The following is a 21055-nucleotide window of genomic DNA, read 5'->3' on the forward strand; positions in this document are numbered from 1 at the left end:
TCTAAGCAGGAGAGAGAGAGTCATACAGAGTTTAAACCAGTTATACTATAGTGCAAGACACTGGGAAAGAGGAAAAACTTACTGTGAAAAAAACCTGAATGTCTTTTGATTATTACTTTAATTTAAGCAATAAAGTTAATTTATTTCTATAGCACATTTAAAAACAACATCAGTTGACCAAAGGGCTGTACAAGATACAATACAAAACAACATACAAGATACATGAGAAAAAAAAGTAAGAAGTCTCAACTTGATTCAACAATAGATGAAGGCCAGGCCAAGGGGCGTTATATTTTTCTGCTGTGTCTATCCGTCCCTACATCACGGCCATACCAAATCAATATCGGAATCAATATATGAACGCTTTGAGGGATATTTTTCAAATTTGGTACAAACTCACACTTTGTCTGGAAGATGAACGCTTTACATAATGGAGGATTTTTGTGACTTCAAATCTTATGAGCACATTATTTTTGAAGAATGCATTGAGGGAGTTTTGTCAGATTTAGCATAGAATGACATTTGGACGTGTGGGTGGAGTGATTTGATTTTAGAGATCAAAGGTCACCGTGATCTTACATATTGTGAGGTCTCAGTGACCTTGTACCATATCGTAGCTTTTTAGGAGCTTTACCTTCTTTAAAGCATTGACTACCAGCACTGGACTTGTCCCTGAGATTTCTCAATGTTTTAATCCCTATAAAGGCTTTTTTACTGGGAGATTTTTCTCAGCCGAGCTAAGGGTCTAAGTGCGGATGGATGGATGGATGGATGGATGGATGGATGGATGGATGGACGGTTGGATAGATAGATAGATAGATAGATAGATAGATAGATAGATAGATAGATAGATAGATAGATAGATAGATAGATAGATAGATAGATAGATAGATAGATAGATAGATAGATAGATAGATAGATAGATAGATAGATAGATAGATAGATAGATAGATAGATAGATAGATAGATAGATAAGGGCAGAGGGTGTCATACTGTATGGAATGTGAAGCCCTATTGGGCTACACACATAAAATTGATTTGATTTGACTTTCACCATTCGGCAATTGTATGCCTCGCGAAAGCATACAGGTGAAACTCATATTATTAGAATATCATGGAAAAGGAATTGGAATTGAGGCAAGAATTCATGCAAAAGGGGCCCAAACCAAGTACTGAGTACATATGCATGATTATACTTTATAGAGGGGCCGACATTTCTGTATTTAAAATCCCTTTTTTATAGATTTCACATAATATTAAAAATTTCTGAGACTTTGAATTTGGGATTTTCATAAGCTGTTAGCCATAATAAACAAAATTATAACAAATAAAGGCTTGAAATATCTCACTTTGCTTGTAATGAGTCTATATATTATATTTTAGTTTCACCTTTTAAGTAGAATTAATGAAATAAATGAACTTTTGCACGATAAAATTTTTTTTTTCGAGTTTCACCTGCATGTTGTTCGCTGCTGGGCAGGTAATGTGCAGCAGGTTTTAACAGTTTTTTTTTTGTTGTTGTCTGGAAACAGATGCCTGCTGTGTTCGAAAATTATGTTATTAGAACCGCCAATTTGAAACAAAACAGTCCAGTTTCTAGTTTAATGTAATATCTAAACATCTTCCTCCTCTGTCTCTCTCTCCAGCTGGTATTCTATGTGGTGGTGCAGACGTTGTACACTCTGGGTCACAGTCTGTCTCTGATCGCACTCATCACCGGCAGCGCAATACTCTGCCTCTTCCGGTAAGTCACCAAATAATAATACAATATTAAAACACCAATGGTCTGGGGCGCTCCGGTGGTGTAGTGGATAGAGTGCATAAAATATCGGCTCCAGCCTTCGTTGCAGTGGTCGCGGGTTCAAATCCGACCTGTGGACCTTTACTGCAGGTCATCCCCCCTCTCTCTCTCTCTCTCTCTCTCTCTCTCTCGCTCTCGCTCTCTCTCTCTCTCCCCATTTCAACTCTGTACTGTCTAATAAAGCTTGAAAATGACAAAAAAAACAGTGGTCTATGGAGTATCAGAAAAATATGCCCGTCTACAAAGGGAAAGACCCAAGAGAAAAAGATTCAATACCTTCACTCTATATTAACTAAAGTAAAGTTATTAGTGGAGCTTAGAGTTTACTTTATTCTCAAAAGTGCATAATGAAAAAAATGTAATAAAAAATAAATAGTAGCTGTTACTTTTCAAAAACTTATTCTCCCTTTGGGAGAGGCGCGTGGTCCAAAAAGCTAAAACAATAGTAAACCAAAAGGACCACATCCTCTTCCCAGAATTCAGATTAATGCCTTCAGGCCGGCGCTTTGCAGCACCAAGCAGGAAAACTAAGCGCTACTCTCAGTCTTTTATTCCGTCTGCTGTCAGGCTGTTAAACCTGGACAGCAGTGTCTGGACATGATTTTTGTTGCTGTACCACTTGGGTATCAGTGTCATTGTTGGGTACCTTACTTATTTATTTATTTATTCACTTGGATCTGATGTTTTTTATTCTTTTAACTGTGCAGGCCTACTCATGCCCAGCCATTGTGTCTCTCTGACATATCCTGTGTCCTGTTTATTGTTTTTTATTCGCTGTATATTGTCTGTTATGTGTTGCTTAGTGTGTGTAGGACTGCTGAACTGAATTGCCCTCTGGGATAAATAAAGTTCTTTGATTGATTGATTGATTGATTGAAAACAAAATGGCTGGTGTTCATTTCAGGCTCATCTTTTTGGTCCTTTGTTTTTGTGTGTCTCTTTCTGTTGTCATGCCGTTAGAGTCCGAGAGAAGCAGTCCGTTAAATTGGGTTTTAAATGACCAAGCAATGGCAATTTCACAGCTTTATCATTCCTTGTTTATAGACGTGTGTGTGTGTGTGTGTGTGTGTGTGTGTGTGTGTGTGTGTGTGTGCGTGCGTGCGTGCGTGTGTGTGTGTGTGCGTGTGTGTGTGTGTGTGTGTGTGCGTGTGTGTGTGTGTGTGTGTGTGTGTGCGTGTGTGTAATATATAGCCCAATTTAGTCTCATGTGTTAATTGGATTGTTTTATTTATTTATTTGTTAATTTTAGATATGGTAATTGGAGAATTCTTTATTTCCTTCATTTTGCTGTTGGGATTATTATTAGTATCACTAATGGGCTGGTTTGAGGTTTGGCCAGAGGAATAAATATAACAGATCATTTACATTTGTTTTCATCAAGGAATTTGCGTCTTTATTGTAGTGAGGCGCAGTATGGAAAACGTAGAACCATCCGACTCAATTTCACTTGCTTTCTTTAAAGGAATACTTCACCCATACGGAACCGGCGTTCTATCATTATCAAATCACTATTGTGTAGGCTGACGTGTGCGCATGAAACGATCCGTAGGAGATGAAAAAATACAGCGAATCAAGTGTTCGCCTAATATGCTCACACAAACAGGCTCTCCTCCCTCTGTTCTGGTCCTTTTAAGTCACTCATTTCGTACAGATTCGGGTAAACAGAGGTTGCGTTCCGAATCGCATACTTTCTACTATATAGTATGTAGAAAAAAGATTTAGGATGTCCCGATTCTTGTGGCCATATTTAGGATGGTTAGAAGTACCCGGATGTCCTACTTCATGCGGCCATGTGTTGAAAACTGCATCCTATTTGGGCGATTCTGACCCACAATCCAGTGCGCACGTGAAGTGACGTCACATCGACGAAGCCTCCATATGAAAACAAACGGGGATGCGACGGATATAAAAGCAAGAGGCAAGATCAAGGCGCAATGTTATGATGAAATAAGAGAGTAAAGTATGTCCCAAAAGTATGCCTACTGCATCCTAACTAGATTCTTTTTATCGTCGGATGTAGTATGTAGAATAGAAAAAAGAAAGAGTATGAGATTCAGAACGCAACCAGAGACGGAAAAAAAGCAGGTTCTCTTCCGTCTTCTTGATTGTCAAGGTGACGTCCCCGCCGCTTTTCTGAAAAGTTAATTGAGCTACTCTCAACTCGAAATGCTCGAAGCGGCCGCACAGAAAGGGAAAAATTTAATTAAAAACGCTGGGCGCTGCACCTTTTCTCATTGGGAACCAATTGAAAAAAGGCGCTTGCGGTCGAAAAAAGGCGGTAGGTGGACATGGGCTTTAAGGACTTGGAAAAGCTTGAAAATGTCTCATTAGCATGAAAAGAGTTGAAAAGTTGTAACACACAATGTAGCTATGAGAAAGATCTGGAATATTTAGAAGTTTTATTAAAAGTTTCTTGCTGAAAATCATGAACAAGTTGACAGACATGTAAAAATAAAACTTACGAAATGGCCCTTTGATGGTCTTGGTGCTAAACTCAGCTGACACAGAAGGAAGATGAGGAGAAGTAAGAAAGAGTCTAATAACAAGGACCTTAGGAAGAAGGGGAGAAAATTGAAATCTCATAATGTAATAATGAAGTTGAATATTTAGAAGCTTGAGTGATCTTTTCTTGTTGAAATTATAATTGAAAGACATGAAAGAAATTGTGTGGCATCCGGCCCGGGTCGTTCTCTGCATGTCGTTCCCCTCTTTACCCCATTTCACCTCTGTCTCCCCACACTGTCAAATAAAAAAAGTATACAGGGGCGCTCCGGTAGCGTAGTGGATAGAGTGTGTAACATATTGGCTCTGGCCTTCGTTGCAGTGGTCGCGGGTTCAAATCCGACCCGTGGACCTTTACTGCAGGTCATCCCCCCCCTCTCTCTCTGTCTCCCCATTTCAACTCTGTACTATCTAATAAAGCTTGTAAATGCCAAAAAAAAAGAAAAACTAAAAATATATACATCTCTGGAAAATAATGAAGAGACCACTCCAAATGTTCAGTGTCTCTCTACTTACTATTTATGTTTGAGTAAAACGAACATTTTGGTCTCATTCTATAAACTACTGACAACATTTCTAACCAAATTCCAAAAAAAAATTGTCATTAAGAGCATTTTTTCAATAAGTAATGTAGAGATGAAGATTTAAGAAAAAAATCCAGACTGGTCTCTTAATTTTTTCCAGAGCTGTATGTACAAAAAAATTAAAATAAATAAAAATTAATATACAAAAAATAATAATGATCTGTGTAAACTTTTTATGCAGGAAGCTCCACTGCACCAGGAACTACATCCACCTGAACCTGTTTGTCTCGTTCATCCTGAGAGCCGTGGCTGTGTTGGTTAAAGACGATATTCTCTTCAACCGAAGCTCGCAGTGTTCAACCGAGCCCTCACTGGTGAATTTCTTGTTATTTTCTTACCTTTATTTATACAGGTAAATCCCGTTGAGACCGAAGACTCTTTTGCAAGGGAGACCTGTTTTCCTTTGCCACGTTACCATTCACACACACTTTCACACATCGATAGCAGGCTAACTATCGACATTCACACGAGGCAAGGTGAGGGTGAAGTGTCTTGCCCAAGGACACAACAACCATGACACAGGTGGCAGAGCGGGGATCGAACCGCCAACCCTTTGATCATTGGCCGACCACCGCCCATGTACCCTTTTATGGCTTGTTTCCACTGAGTAACATGGTTCGGTTCGGTGTGGCACGGCACTGTTATGTACAGATCGGTACCCCTAGATCTGGCAAGCTTTTCCACTGCAATAGGCCCCCTCCCTTGGTCACCGCCTCCATACTGTTTTATATAAAATTTTACAAAATGACAAAATATAATGAATAATGAATGGACTGGATTTATATAGCGCTTTTCAAGGCACTCAAAGACGCTTTACAGGGTTCCAGGTTCCATTCATTCACACACAGTCATACTGGTGGTGGTAAACTACCATAGTAGCCACAGCTGCCCTGGGGCAGACTGACGGAAGCGTGGCTGCCATTCAGCGCCTACGGCCCCTCCGACCACCACCTCAAACATACAGCAGTCATACACATTCACAAAATATACAGCTGAAACTCGAAAAAATTTAATATCGTGCAAAATTTCATTTATTTCACTAATTCAACTTTTACAGACGTGTACATATTTTTTTATTATATTCAACATTATTCTATTACATGTAGAATATCCTTTTTTACTACACTTATTAGTTTTATTATTATTTCCACATACAGTATTCTATTTCATCTCCATTTAATTGAATGTAATTTGCATTCTAAATGTACTTTTATAAATATATGGTGCACCTTATCGCTACACTTTTTATCTGCGCTGTGTCCTCACACTACTGTTGTGTTTATTTGTGTCTCAGGTGTTGCTCTCTTGTGTTTTTCTTCGTCTATATCACATTGTTGAGAGGAGCCTTGGACTTAAGAATTTCATTGCCAATGACTGCTGCTGCACTCACACACACACACACACACACACACACACACACACACACACACACACACACACACACACACACACACACACACACACTGCTGTAGTTGTTAATGTGCATATGAATAATACATGTGCGCACCGTGCCATACCAAACTTACTTCATACAGTCTACGGCCCCCTGGTAGCCTATAGTCGGGTCAATGATGACTTTGATTACTTTCAAAGTCTCCAAAACTCTTGCTGGCGCTGCTCTGAAGCTTTTATATTTGAAACCCTTTGACTCTGCTTGGCTTTCATACCAGTGGGGAGACTTCACTATGATTATTGAAGCAATATTCTCCGGGAGCTCTGACCTTTATATATCATACTTTCCAACGCATTGTAACGTCGTGCTCCGCAAGTTAAAGTGAATCCTCGTGTTGAACTCAGATTGTAAAATAGAATACATCACATTCACATATCCCAATAATTAGCACATTTGCCAATAGAGGATATAAAAACGATATATGATAACATGACATAAAGGTTAATTTAATGTCACTGCCGAAGCTATTACAGAACTGCTGATAGGTTTGGGAGGTTTTGTGACATTTGACATTTAAGTATTTAGACACAAAGTCCATAACATAGCTAATAAACATCTTTGGCCTTTGTGTGCGTGTGTGTGTGTGCGTGTGTGTGTGTGTGTGCGCGTGTGTGTGTGTGTGTGCGTGTGCGTGTGTGTGTGTGTGTGTGTGTTGTTTTGCAGGTGGGGTGTAAAGCCAGTCTGGTGTTTTTCCAGTACTTCATTATGGCGAATTTCTTCTGGCTGCTGGTGGAAGGACTTTACCTCCACACTCTACTAGTCGTCATCTTCTCCGAGAACAGACATTTCATCGTTTACTTGCTCATAGGCTGGGGTAAGACGGCTTTATTCAGTCAGAGGTTAAAGCTGTAGTGTGTAACTTTTTCTATCTTTTTTCTCTATTACCTTGTTGTAAAACCACTACCGCTTTGGGATGCTAGAATCAACAACAACTCAAATTCACTCATTGCTTTGTTTTGATTTTTTTGGGGGGCATTTTCAAGCTTTATTAGACAGTACAGAGTTGAAATGGGGAGACAGAGAGAGAGAGAGGGGGGGGGGGGATGACCTGCAGTAAAGGTCCACGGGTCGGATTTGAACCCGTGACCACTGCAACGAAGGCCGGAGCCAATACGGTAGGGATCAGACATGCTCATAGGCTGGGGTTAGACAGCTTCAAGGAGTCTTTTCATTTAATTTCATTTAACCTTTATTTATACTGTAGACATCAATTGTGGTGTGTGTGTGTGTGTGTGTGTGTGTGTGTGTGTGTGTGTGTGTGTGTGTGTGCGACCCTCATTTGCATGATGTTGAGTCAACAAATGCAAAGCAAAAACAACAACACATACACAATATACAACGCAAATACATCGAATACACAACAATAGTTATACATATAGTATGAATGTAAAGATTAAAACTAAATACAACCAGAAATAACATGATTGATTTTCTTTGCTGCTTTTTGCAGGAACCCCCACAGTGTTCGTGTTTGCGTGGGCGATGACAAGAGTTTATCTGGAAGACACGGGGTGAGTTAGCCTGGTATCGCCCGCCTACATTCTTCCGCTCAATTTTTATTTCCCTTCAGTAGTCAGTCTGGGGCTGCGGTATATTAGTGGGTTCTCTCCAGCCAGATTTCTGCCAGTCCAATCAGCGAACAGAAGGAGTGGCCGAGAACAATGACGTTGAGGTCGTGCGCCAGTTTTAGTTGTAGTCAGAAGCCGGTGCATGACATATGTCACGAGTCACGACCAAACGTTATGCGATTGGTTGGCAGATCCAGAGTGGCACTGTGCAGATCCAATAGTTTTAAACTTCAACAGACACCCACCTGCCTTAAAGTGAGTTAACGTTTGTCAATTGAGCGATTCCAGACCTTCTGTACAAACGAAATGAAGTACGATGGTCTGAGAACCAGGCTAGGGGTGAGTGTCGTTCAACCAATCAAATCGTGAGCATGCACACACACTTGATTCATCACTATATTGTCCTTTAATCATATTATACATCACAAATAGTACCACAGAAATCTGCATGCACCGTTTTGTCTGACACACTATTAACAGAAAGTAATTTGTTAAGTGTCCAGGAGATATAGAGCTTGCCGTGCACACTTTTGAATCCTTTATTAACTTTCTCCCTCTATTATGTTACGGAAGGGTATTTTCAATCAACTCATGGAGTGGCAAATATTGGTATTCAACAGGGACCGTGTCTGTTATTACATTAAGTCCACACATTAGATTGTATAAATTAGATTGTGTCAGCAGATAAAACGTGTGGGGAACGAGGCTCGGTTTCCAGAATAATAAGACAAATGTCCCCTATGTCACAGTGACCTCTGTAGGGTCATTTAACAAGTTGAATTTGCATCATTATTACAAAAGCCTAGTGCCAGGAATTCTGTTGGCTACGAGTTGCAAGTTATTACACGAAATACAGCCAATACCAAAGCTCATCAAAGGGTCAAGTCGAAGTGAGTGGGAGTTTTCTTTAAAAAAAAAAAAAAAACTTCTGCTGAAATATCTTGACAGCAATTCTTCTGACAACAAAGGGTAAAGGCAAGGATATGGTTCCACGCTGTGAGGAGGCGTGTGTGTGAAGAGAATGATAATGAAGTTTATTCGCAACCTTGGAAATAGTCATTTGACAAAGTAAGCTTGTTAATAGCTCCAGGAAAATACTGGCCTTGAGTTAAAGATACAGTGTGTAGCATCGGACTATTAGCGGCATCAAGTAGTCAGATTATACATTGCAACACTCCCTTGCTAACCGCTCCCGTTCGAAAAATTTATCGAATCTACGGTGGCCTTCAATGGACAAGAAGCTATAGTTACTAAAGATGGCATCATCCACCACTGCCTCAAGTCTTTCCTACAATATCAAGTGATGAGGTGAAGATGTATTTAGTTATTTATTCTATAGTACTTCTTCTTCTTCTTGGTCTTCCAACAGGTGCATTTCGTGTCACAGTAGAAAAATTACGGTGAAAAATGACGGCGCAACCTGCTCCCATATAGATACGGGAAGTTGTTACATTATGGGTTGCAAGGCTAATCTCTCACTCACATGTTACCTATATCGTCATATGCTTCACTTACAGTAGTCGCGGATATACAAGCGTTTGAATTGAGTTTCTACTTAGCTTGATGGATGTGTGAGCTCATGGTAAAATTGTAAATGGACTTGACTAATATATACAGCACTTTTTTTTTTTGCCGATTTTCTCAGCCCCAAAGTGCTTTACATTTCTTACCACATTGACCCATTCATACACACATTCACACACACACACACACACACACACACACACACTCACACACCGAGGGCCTCGTCTTCAGAGAGTTGATGGGGAGCTTAGAAAACTGCAAGATCCCTCAAAGTGTAAACCCTAGGAGGCTAATATAAATGGTTCACTGATTATGATGTATGTATGTCCAGCCCTGACCCATCGGGGGAGTGAAGATGTGCTTACTTACTCCACACCTAATCTGTTAATACCCTTAAAAACCTTTAAGTAGGAACAGATTTCTGGGATTTTACTAAAGCAATCCTGACTGTCTGGGATAAGTGTCTGTCCCAAAAATGAATGGTTGGATTTGTGACTTGACTTAGCCTTGCCCAGGATGATAACTTAAGAGACGAGACTTTTTTTTAAATAGCTCTGAGTCATATTCAACCTCAGACAAACTCATTTTTAACATCAAGCTGAATTTCAGGTCTGGAAAATATCTGCTGGAAATACCGTATAACTGACTGTGACCATTTAAACGTTTCTGGTGCAGTTATGTTTTCACAAATATACAGCTCTGGAAAGAATTTTTCTTCAATCTTCATCTCTACATTACTTAATGGAAATGCTCTTAATGACAATAGTTTTTTGGGGGAATTTGGTAGAAATGTTGTCAGTAGTTTATATTATAAAACCAAAATGTTCATTCTACTCAAAGATATGCCTAGAAATAGTAAAACGGGAACAAAAAAACACTGAACATTTGGAGTGGTCTCTTAATTTTTTCCAGAGCTGTATTATGTACGCTTTAAAAGTGGATTCTGGAGAACGCTTGTTGTCAAAATTACCTTTTGTCAAAATCAGTGAAATATCTCTTCAATATTTCGCTACCTGTTCGTACTGTGTGCGCTGAAAAAGAAATCCAGTTTTAATACACAGCCTAGGCTCTGTAAACGGGCATGTTGCTAGCTGTGGGGCCCCCCTCCTTTTTATCTACCATTTTACAGAGCCTAGGCTATGTATCAACACTGTTTTTTTTTTCAATACACAGACAGTACAGACAGGTGAGGAGATATTCACTGATTTTGACAACAAGCTTTCTCAAGAATCGCTGACTGACTCCATCTATAATAGCCACGTGATTGTTATTTGTGTAAACCCTCAGATGCTGGGAGAGAAATGACAACCCCATTCCAAACTGGGTCATCAATGGGCCAATCGGATTCTCCATCATGGTAGGTGGAGGTATATTACTTCCTGTTAAGTGTGCACGTGCTTTGAAATGGATGAACGGACAAATCCCTGCGTTCCAATACCCATACTTCCATACTATTTAGTATGCCAGAAAAAGATTTAGGATGTCCCAATACATGCACGTCAATTGCAGTATGCTGAAAATACCTAGATGCCCCACTAACTCCAATAGCATTTTGCAGTATTCGTCTTTATTCTTGACATTTCTCAGCATAATGAAAAAAAATCTTCCCTATCTGATTTATTTTTTTCTCTCCCGTGGCCCTAAAACTCTTCTGTTCTTTAGTATGTAGTGTAGTAAAAAGAAAAAGTATGTGATTTGGAACGCAGGGTTGGTCACAAGTGATCCTGCTTATATACTGTCCCCAGGAGCAGAGCTAATTGAACACACCTGTGTGTGATTGAGTGACTCAGCACACCTGAGCTCACTCAACTTGTTGCAAACTAAAAGGTTACACACACACACACAAAAACACATGGCCATAAAGATACAGGTGCAAGATCTACATTCTAGCACTTCTCATATGCCACTTAAAATAATAATGATGACAAATTAACCATCTTGAATGTGAAAAAGACAGAAGTACTTATCATTTTCAGTCTGCGATCAGATACATCCCAGACAAAATGAGGAATCTTAAGTACTTCATGTGATTGCATAAAGGTCTTAAGATTTCATGCTTCCGTGCAAATTAACCGCGACTGATTGAAGCTCGCACACATACAGGCTCCCGGAAAGCAGCATAAAAAGCTCTATATAAAAATCTCTATGTAAAACTAACCCTGCGTTCCAATTCACATACTCTTTCTTTTTACTACACTACATACTAAAGTACATTAGAGTTTTAGAGCCACAGGAGAGAGAAAAAAAATCAGATAAGGAAGATTTTTTTCATTATGTCGAGAAATGTCAAAAAAATAAAGACGAATACTGCAAAATGCAATTGGAGTTAGTGGGGCACCTAGGTATTTTTGGCATACTGCAATTGACATGCATGTATTGGGACATCCTAAATCTCTTTCTGGCATACTAAATAGTAGGGAAGTATGGGTATTGGAACGCAGGGTAAATTGCAATTTAAGGTCCCCGAAGAATCCTACAATATGATTTCATTTAATGTCACTTCACTGGTTAGATTTGAAATGCACCAGAGGTAAAGACAGAAGGTCAGTGAATCTCCTGATCCCCTTGACTGAGCACTCAGGTGAAGACTCTTTTTGATTCAGACTTTACTTTACAGCGATCGCTTTTTGTGGGTGGATAAAAATATAATGCAGGTTTTTCTGACTCACTTTAATCAGAAGAAGAGTCTTCGGTCTCAATGGGAAATACTGTACTTGTATGAATAAAGGTTAGAAAAGTGTTAAAGGTGAAGTGAGCGATATATTTATGTTATTATATGTGTTAAATCGCTCTTTATTCATACAGTGATCACTTATATAATGTGCGCGTTTCATAAAGCCGATCTCTCAGTCAGCTGCTTTGCATGTAATCGGCAAATAAACTTTTCTGGGATCCCACAACTTTATATCCAATCAGAAGAGAGAATGCAAAAAAAAACGGCACCCGTCTCACTGCCGGTGCACATGCAGAGAGCGACAGAGGAGTGAATATTTATGTCGCTACAATGGCGGAGTATAGGTAAAAATCCTTCCCAATGTCTGTTTTGATGGTTTTTATCATGTTATATCGCACTTATGGATCTGAGATGATGCTAGATAACTCGCTGCTTGAAGACCGCAGTGCATTAATGTGGTGACGTAGGGACGAGCGAGGGGACTGCTAACTGCAGTCACTGACAGGAAGTTAGCTTAACTGACCATTTCGCTTACTGAACTACTACTACTTTAAATAAAAAATATTTTTTGTTTTATTTTTTTTCCCCGTCTCCAAGGTGAACTTCATCTTCTTCATCAGCATCATTCGGATCTTGGTTCAGAAGCTGCGGTGTCCTGACGTCGGGGGCAACGACCAATCACAATACAGGTATCTCATAACAACCACCAATCACAATATAGGTATCTCTTATCGAGTAAAAAAAGCTAAAATTACATTACATTACGTTACATGTCATTTAGCAGTCGCTTTCATCCAGAGCGACTTACAACTGGAGCACACATTCATACACCGATAGCAGCAGCAGCAGCTACCACGCAGGGTGCAAGCTAGCTATCGGGAGCAAGTTAGGGTTCAATGTCTCTTTGCCCAGGGACACTTGGACATGTGGCGGGGAGACGGGGGATCGAACCTCCGACCCATGCAGTTGTGGGTCGGTCGACCACCCTCCCCACTGAGCCGTATCCTCAAATTTCACCCATCTTCACCCATTGGATATGAGCTACAAACCTGTTTTTTTTAAGAACACAAACGAACAGCTGTAAAAGTGAACACACAAACATAAGACAAAATAAAATAAACAACTAACCTGGCGTACTCTACTTAACAGCTTTCTAAGGACATGGTTTAAACTAAAATGTAAATGTTATGGCAAAGAATAAAAAGTCAAAAATGTGTCATGTAGGTCACTGCAGCGCTGTTATATAGTCCAGGAAAGGCTGACATAACTGGTTACATTTTTCTGCTTTCCCTGAAATCTCATAACGGATTTTTTCCATATCAAACCAGTTATTTTTTACTTCAGTTTCTCAGGGGAGACAGGTGCAGGTGATAGAGCCAGACTTGAAAAATATGATTAATGATTTATTTAAGACACTTTACAACCAATTAAGGTCTTATCTTTAGATGTACTCATTGCAATGCCTTTTTTCAAGACTTTTTAAGATTCTGCGGGGAACCCTGTATAAAGCAAATCATCTAAAACCCAGAGGACATTTTTTTTAATCTGCTCTGTATTTGCTGTCTGAATCGATAAGAGTGATGCTAACTCTCATTGGACACAACACCGTTTGTGTGTGTGTGTGTGTGTGTGTGTGTGTGTGAATGAATGTGTGTGTGAGTATGAGTGTGTGTGTGTGTGTGTGTGTGTGTGTGTGTGCGTGTGTGTGTGTGTGTGTGTGTGTGTGCGCGCGCGTGTGTGTGCGTGTGTGTGTTGTTCACTTCACCGTTTCATGATGCCGACTTTGGGGAAAACCCGCATTCTTCGCTCCCCTTAACTAATGTCTTTGAGTCTATGCCCACGTCTTGCTATAGTGTTTAATCTATGGTGCATTTTTACCCTCCGGGGAAATCTAAGCCGTGCTGAGTTGTCAGGTAATATTGTGTCCTGAGGCCCCAGAGGTAGAGGTGAGACGCGAGAGGTGATGAAACGATGCTAAGGTAAAGCCCAATTCGTTCCGCTATGGAATGTCCTGACAGTTTATACGGGGAAGATTCAGTGTGTGTGTGTGTGTGTGTGTGTGTGTGTGTGTGTGTGTGTGTGAGTTAGAGAGTGTGTTTGTGTGTGCTGTTCACTTCAGGACTGAGTAAAGTCGACAGTTGCAGCCTTAGGTTATGCAGGGACAGGGGGATTTCACCATAGAGGAAATCCCATAGGTTCATTTTTTTTTTTGCATTTTTGCCTTATTAGATAGTTATGGAGAGACAGAGATGAAATGGGGCAGACAGGGGAATGACATGCAGAGAGTAGAAAACAGGGTCTGCTGTGAAGAGGACTGAGCCTCTATGGAGGTGGGGGGACGACGCTCTAAACACTACGCCACGAGTGCCCCCCGGCATAACTTGACTGGAGTCATGGGGAGATGACTATAGTTTCATTGAAGAAGTTTCGCAAATCGTTCTTTTCCCCGCTTTCCGACAGCCCTGCAGTTGGTTGTTCCCACATTTGAAGTGCAGTAATTGGTCCACTCAGCAGTTGGGTTTTTTTTTAACAAACTTTCACCATAGCAACAGTCACTATGTAACTATGTAGTCAAACTATCTCAATTAGTTTTGACTGGAGTCTTCTAAGACATAAACTATGACTCCAGCCAAGTTCCCTGCTCTCCTGATACATTCAAAGTAATGTTGAAAAAATATTCCATAGTTTTTTTTGTAAGAATATTTTTTTGGCATTTTCAAGCTTTATTAGATAGTACAGAGTTGAAATGGGGAGGCAGAGAGAGAGAGAGAGAGAGAGAGAGAGAGAGAGAGAGAGAGAGAGGGGATGACCTGCAGTAAAGGTCCATTAACTATGACTCGAGTCAAGTTCCCTGCTCTCCCGATACATTCAAAGTAAAGTTGAAAAAGTATTCCATTGTTTTTTAAGACAGTAATATGTAGGCTAACTGTTTGTAACATCTATTCATTCAAGATTCAAAGTATTCAGTGTCATATGCACAATAAGAAACATGTTCTCAGTCATACAGTGAAATTCTTCCTTTGTTTTCCACAGACTGAATGCCAAGAAAGAAACTATGAAAATATGCAATATACAAGTGGCATAGAAAAAAAGCAGCAACAATACAGATCAATCAATCAGCTGATTGCAACATTCTGTCACCCTTAGCGACAATGAGTTATCCTTAAGAGTGGCCGTTATCGAGAAATAACGGAACCGTAGAATGCTGTGATTGACCAATCAGTGTGATGACGAAGGATGCTCTCAAACAACAAAACACATATAAACAAGAAGATGCCTTATTAAAAATAAATAAATCAAAGGGTCTAAAATGTTATTTATTTGTTTGTTTATTTGACAGGGACAGTGCATATTAATAAACATTTCTGTAAATATGCCAGATTTAGCCAGAAGGCTAGTTTCCATCTGCAGTCCTTGGCCAGATGTAACAATAGGCTCCCTAAAAAGCAAATAAGCAAATAACAGAAATAGTTAAAAAAAAATAATAATAACATATAAAAGCAACAGATAAAACATTAATTATAACCACATACAAGTATTCAGTAGTTCAAGCATTAAAATACATAAAGCATGCAGGACAAACTAGAGTCAGCATCAGACAAACACAAATTAAAAAGGTAGACTATTCATAATTTCTTTTGAGAGGGGAAAAATGTGTTTATAACCTTTTTTGGTGGATAATTTTATTTTACTTTCTTAATTAATTTAAAGAGCAGTAGGCTGCTGTGTGATTTTTAAGGAACTCAAAAATACTTAAAACTGTTTACAGACACACTTGTGATAATATGGGACGACGGTATTATTTGTAACTGGGCTACAAATAACTCATGATTACTGTTTTTATCTATTTCAGGCGGTTGGCCAAATCCACTCTGCTGCTGATCCCTCTGTTTGGAATCCACTACGTCGTCTTTGTGTCTCTGAGTGAATCCATCGCAGAAGATTATAAAATATTCTTTGACCTGGCACTCGGGTCTTTCCAGGTGAATTATTATTATTATTATTATTATTATTATTATCATTATTATTATTATTATTATTATTAGCTTTATTATTAGCTTTATTGATAGTGTAGAGACAGAGTTGAAATGGGGCAGAGAGGAGTGACATGCAGAGAACGACCGTGGGCTGGAATCGAACCCGGGTCCGCTGCTGGCCGAGGCCCATGGGGGGGACGCCCTACCAACTGAGCTAAGGGAGCCCCCTTATTTTTATTTTTTATAGCTATATTTTTTTTTCTACAGACACAGATCTATTATTAGATGTTATTGTCATAGTCTTTAAACGGTGCTGCTACCTACGAGGAACTTTTGAATATTTCCGATTTAATTTTTTCCTCTGATGATCATAAATGAAATGTAACAGCAAATGAGACCATCAGTGCAAAGAATGCTATTTTTATATTGTTTTACTTAATGCCTTTGTCATGGGTATACGCTCACCCAGGAACAACAGCTGGCGTAGTAAAAACACTACTGCTTTTGTCCAAAGGGGGGCGCTAGAATGAACACAAACTTAATGTTTCTTGTAGCACCTTTAACATAATTTTCTTCACCATCTTTACGTTGAAAGATTAATATTTAAATGTAGAATTACTGCCATTGTTGTTTTTTCAAGATGAGTGTTGTTGTGTTTTTCAGGGTCTGGTGGTGGCCATTCTGTACTGTTTCCTCAACAGTGAGGTAAGCTTTCATTATATAAAATTCAATGAAATAATACTGTAGACATTGTTTATTAATATTGCTTTGTGTGTGTGTGTGTGTGTGTGTGTGTGTGTGTGTGTGTGTGTGTGTGTGTGTGTGTGTGTGTGTGTGTGAAAAAAAAAACTATATTACTGAGATAATTGCATTTCCCAATCAACACCAATTTGCATATGAATGTTTTCTATTTTTTCTCTTTAAAAGAGTCAATAATAATACAATGTATTAAATATAATTATAAATACATAATTAAAATATTCCCACTAAGCTGATAGGCCTACCGTGCTAATTCAAAAATTACACAGCTTCATTTAAACGTGGTCTGAGAATCATTTGATTAGCAGTAATTGGCTCAATTCTCTTATTGCAGCTAAAATGTATTACCGTGGCCAATTCCTTATTTTTTTTTAATTAATTTTAATTATATTTTTTTAAGTAGAGTTTCATGATGACATCTATGATATATTTTTATATATATATATAGCAAAACATTATATTTATTAATCTATTTTTTTCACAGGTTCAAGGCGAGCTAAAAAGGAAATGGCACAGTATGTGTCTGAACTGCCGTCTGAGCAGAGATCACCATTTCAACCAGAACTTTGCTTCAAGGAACGGCTCGGAACACATGGTCCAGTTTCACCGCAGCTCCAGAACCCAGTCCATACAGCAGTCTGAGACAACCGTGCTGTGAGGATACCAACACATAAGACCCCTATCTCACTGGGCTGTGTGTGTGTGTGTGTGTGTGTGTGTGTGTGTGTGTGTGTGTGTGTGTGTGTGTGTGTGTGTGTGTGTGTGTGTGTGTGTGTGTGTGTGTGTGTGTGTGTATGTATGTGTGTGTGTGTGAATGTGTGTGAGAGTCTGTTTGTTAAGGCCGTATCTCACTGGGCTGCGACTGTTTGCGACAAGTTGGAGGCTGCATTTCGCGAGGGAGTCTCTAAACTGTCTTGAAACGTTCGCGGGGGTTTTCTCAATTTCCTAGCAGAGTCTCTTGAATTGTATACATGTTTCAAAAAATGTGTGCGGCAAATCTACTCTCAAAATAGTCTCAGAGTCGTGAGGAACCAACTCAGTGAGACTGCAAGTGAAAATTGTCGCTAATTCGCATATTTTCTCGCAAATTTGTCGCACACTGTCGCAGCCCAGTGAGTTTGGGGCTGTACTAAACACTGTATTAGTGTGGGGGCTGTATACTGTATGGCTAATTTAATGTTATCATTTCAAGTTGATGGGAAAGTTTCGTTTTTCACTTCTAAATTGAAGGTAAGGGTCTATAGGAAAACATGTTGGTTCCAGTATCAAGAAACCAGTCCAAATTTTTTTTTGTGTGTGAAAAATTAAGACCTTCAAAAATGTATGATTTCGATAGTGGCCATTCTGGAAGATGGGCAACAATGGTCTGGTTTCTCGACACTCAAACTAAAATGATTGATTGATTGATTGATTGATTGATTGATTGATTGATTGATTGATTGATTGATTGATTGATTGATTGATTGATTGATTCAATTTATTTCAGACATATCAAAAATACATAAAATGAAAAGCATGAAAATACAATAAACAAAAATTATGTTTAAATTATTTTACAAAAAAGAAAAAACATAACAATGTACATATATTGAATTGATATGCCTGAATAGGAGTAGGAAGAAGTATGAACTTATTTAATCTTACCCCTTTTCCACAGCTCAAAAAATAATATTTATTATATTAGCTTCTTGTATTCCTTAAATTGTTCTATAGACACCTTACCTTGAATTAAGAAGTGAAAAGGAAACTTTCACATCAGCTTGAATAGACTGACCCTGCGTTCCGAATCGCATACTTTCTACTATATAGTATGTAGAAAAAAAGATTTAGGATGTCCCGATTCTTGTGGCCAGATTTAGGATGGTTAGAAGTACCCGGATGTCCTACTTCATCCGGCCAAGATTGTTAGTGTTGAAAACTGCATCCTATTTGGGCGATTCTGACCCACAATCCAGTGCGCACGTGAAGTGACGTCACATCGACGAAGCCTCCATATGAAAACAAACGGGGATGCGACGGATATAAAAGCAAGAGGCAAAATCAAGGTGCAATGTTATGATGAAATAAGAGTAAAAGTATGTCCTTATAGTATGCCTACTATTACATCCTAACTAGATTATTTTTATCATCGGATGTAGTATGTAGAATAGAAAAAAGAAAGAGTATGCGATTCGGAACGCAGGGTGAGTGTCCAGGCACCACCACTATATATTCAAAATTGTGTTTACAAAATGATTTTAACACCATTTTGTGTTGAAGTACCAAATGGGTGGGACCTGTACCGTCCTTTCAGAGAAGATTGTTGGTTTAAGCTTTACGAATATCTGCAAATGGATTTTAAATGGAGCTGTTTGGATCCACTTTAGGAGGGTGTGTTTGTAATTTGCCGGCAAAAGAGCCACTTTTATTCATTGATTTTTTGTGTGTGTTGTGTTATCTGTGTGGAGCCCAGAAAGAATATGTTTTGAAATGTAAAATGCAAATTTATTTAAATTTATTTTTTATTTATTTTTTGGTACAGGATATGAAATCCTCTATTCCAGACTCCAACACTGAATAACAACAACAAATACATTAACATACAAACTTGAAATAACAACTATTTCATAGTGAACATAAAATTCCATCCAAAATTTACGTACATGTCATAGTTTTGTGTTGAGGCCAGGAAGAATGGGTTGTGTAGGCAAACATTGTTAAAAAATCTAAACAATCAAAAATAATGGTTTGTAATGCTTAAAAAAAAGGCACAGAAAAACTATGGTTGCGTTCCGAATCGCATACTTTCTACTATATAGTATGTAGAAAAAAGATTTAGGATGTCCCGATTCTTGTGACCAGATTTAGGATGGTTAGAAGTACCCGGATGTCCTACTTCATGCGGCCAAGATTGTTAGTGTTGAAAAGTGCATCCTATTTGGGCGATTTTGACCCACAATCCAGTGCGCACGTGAAGTGACGTCACATCGACGAAGCCTCCATATGAAAACAAACAGGGATGCGACGGATATAAAAGCAAAAGGCAAGATCAAGGCGCAATGTTATGATGAAATAAGAGAGTAAAATATGTCCCAATAGTATGCCTACTGCATCCTAACTAGATTCTTTTTATCGTTTGATGTAGTATGTAGAATAGAAAAAAGAAAGAGTATGCGATTCGGAATGCAACCTATATCACACCTTCTGATAGTGGTGTCAGATCAGGCAACACTTTACTCAATGTCTCATTCCAAAAGCGATTTATTTTCTCGTTTAAATTTGAAGGTCTCGGGGGAATAAGGGTTTTTGAAAGAGGTTCAGCTATCAAGGCTTCTCTCTCAACCAAGAAATCAAAAAACCTCTGTCTGCTATCCAAATACTACTTTGTGTGTGTTGAATCAATTTTATTCTTGCCCTGTCATATGAATGTCATTGTTATGCAGGAAAAAGGGGACAACTTGTTACTTTAGTGGCATATTTTGTGGTTTATAGTGGTCCCACCCATCTGATACTTAGCACTTGTTAAAATCAATTTCTAAGAAAGATTCACAAATGCGTTTTTGACCCAGGTCAGAAAAAATCCTGTCCTGGTTTGACTGGGCTATAGGAAACTGAGTTGTTTTGTACCGAATTCAGAACCCAAACTGTTCTCACAAATGGCATTATTTTTAATGTAAATGTAAAGAAGTGCAATGCATGCTCTTAACCCTTTATCTGTGCTATGATGCTTTTGACACTGTGCTCGGTGATTCTGTCATAATGAAACAATACAGGGGCTCATATCAGGCTGAATATGTCAAGTTATTAAAACATCTTGATATATTGTGTCCACCGGGAAATTTCTATTTAGACTGGTTCGGTCTAAATTTTTCCTCTGATGGTTATACATGACATGTAACAGCAAAAGAGACCATGAGTGCAAAGAACGCTATTTGTATATAGTTTTTCTTAATGCCTTTGTCGTGGGTATACGCTCACCCAGGAACAACAGCTGGCGTGGTCAAACACTTTTGTCTAAAGGGGCCGCTGTCTTAGAATTACCACAAACTAAAAGTTCCTCGTAGCATCTTTTTAATATGACCCCCATAAAATGGTATTATTCAAACTATACTGTTAACATTTACACAGACTGGGCGAAAACTGGATGCATTCCACAGATTTCAAATGTGACATTTTGAGGGATTTTTTTAAGTGGGAAGCCAGTGAGAGATTATATCTCCCAAACGATGTGTTC

General features: G+C 38.9%; 1 protein-coding gene across 1 annotated transcript in view; it reads left to right on the top strand.

Annotated features, from left to right (window-relative positions):
* vipr2 (vasoactive intestinal peptide receptor 2) overlaps nt 1-17500 on the top strand; it is a gene marked incomplete at both ends in the record, with an annotated part of 61813 nt that extends 44313 nt beyond the window's left edge. The window contains 9 exons of the mRNA XM_080033875.1: nt 1647-1744; nt 5069-5201; nt 7004-7154; nt 7791-7851; nt 10720-10789; nt 12704-12795; nt 15960-16089; nt 16747-16788; nt 17327-17500. Of these exons, the coding sequence (XP_079890001.1) occupies nt 1647-1744; nt 5069-5201; nt 7004-7154; nt 7791-7851; nt 10720-10789; nt 12704-12795; nt 15960-16089; nt 16747-16788; nt 17327-17500 (951 nt within the window). The remainder of the gene's footprint in view (nt 1-1646; nt 1745-5068; nt 5202-7003; nt 7155-7790; nt 7852-10719; nt 10790-12703; nt 12796-15959; nt 16090-16746; nt 16789-17326) is intronic.
* Between the last annotated feature and the right edge of the window lie 3555 nt (nt 17501-21055).

The sequence above is a fragment of the Ammodytes marinus genome, assembly GCF_949987685.1.
Source record: "Ammodytes marinus genome assembly, chromosome: 9".
NCBI classification, from domain to species: Eukaryota; Metazoa; Chordata; class Actinopteri; order Uranoscopiformes; family Ammodytidae; genus Ammodytes; species Ammodytes marinus.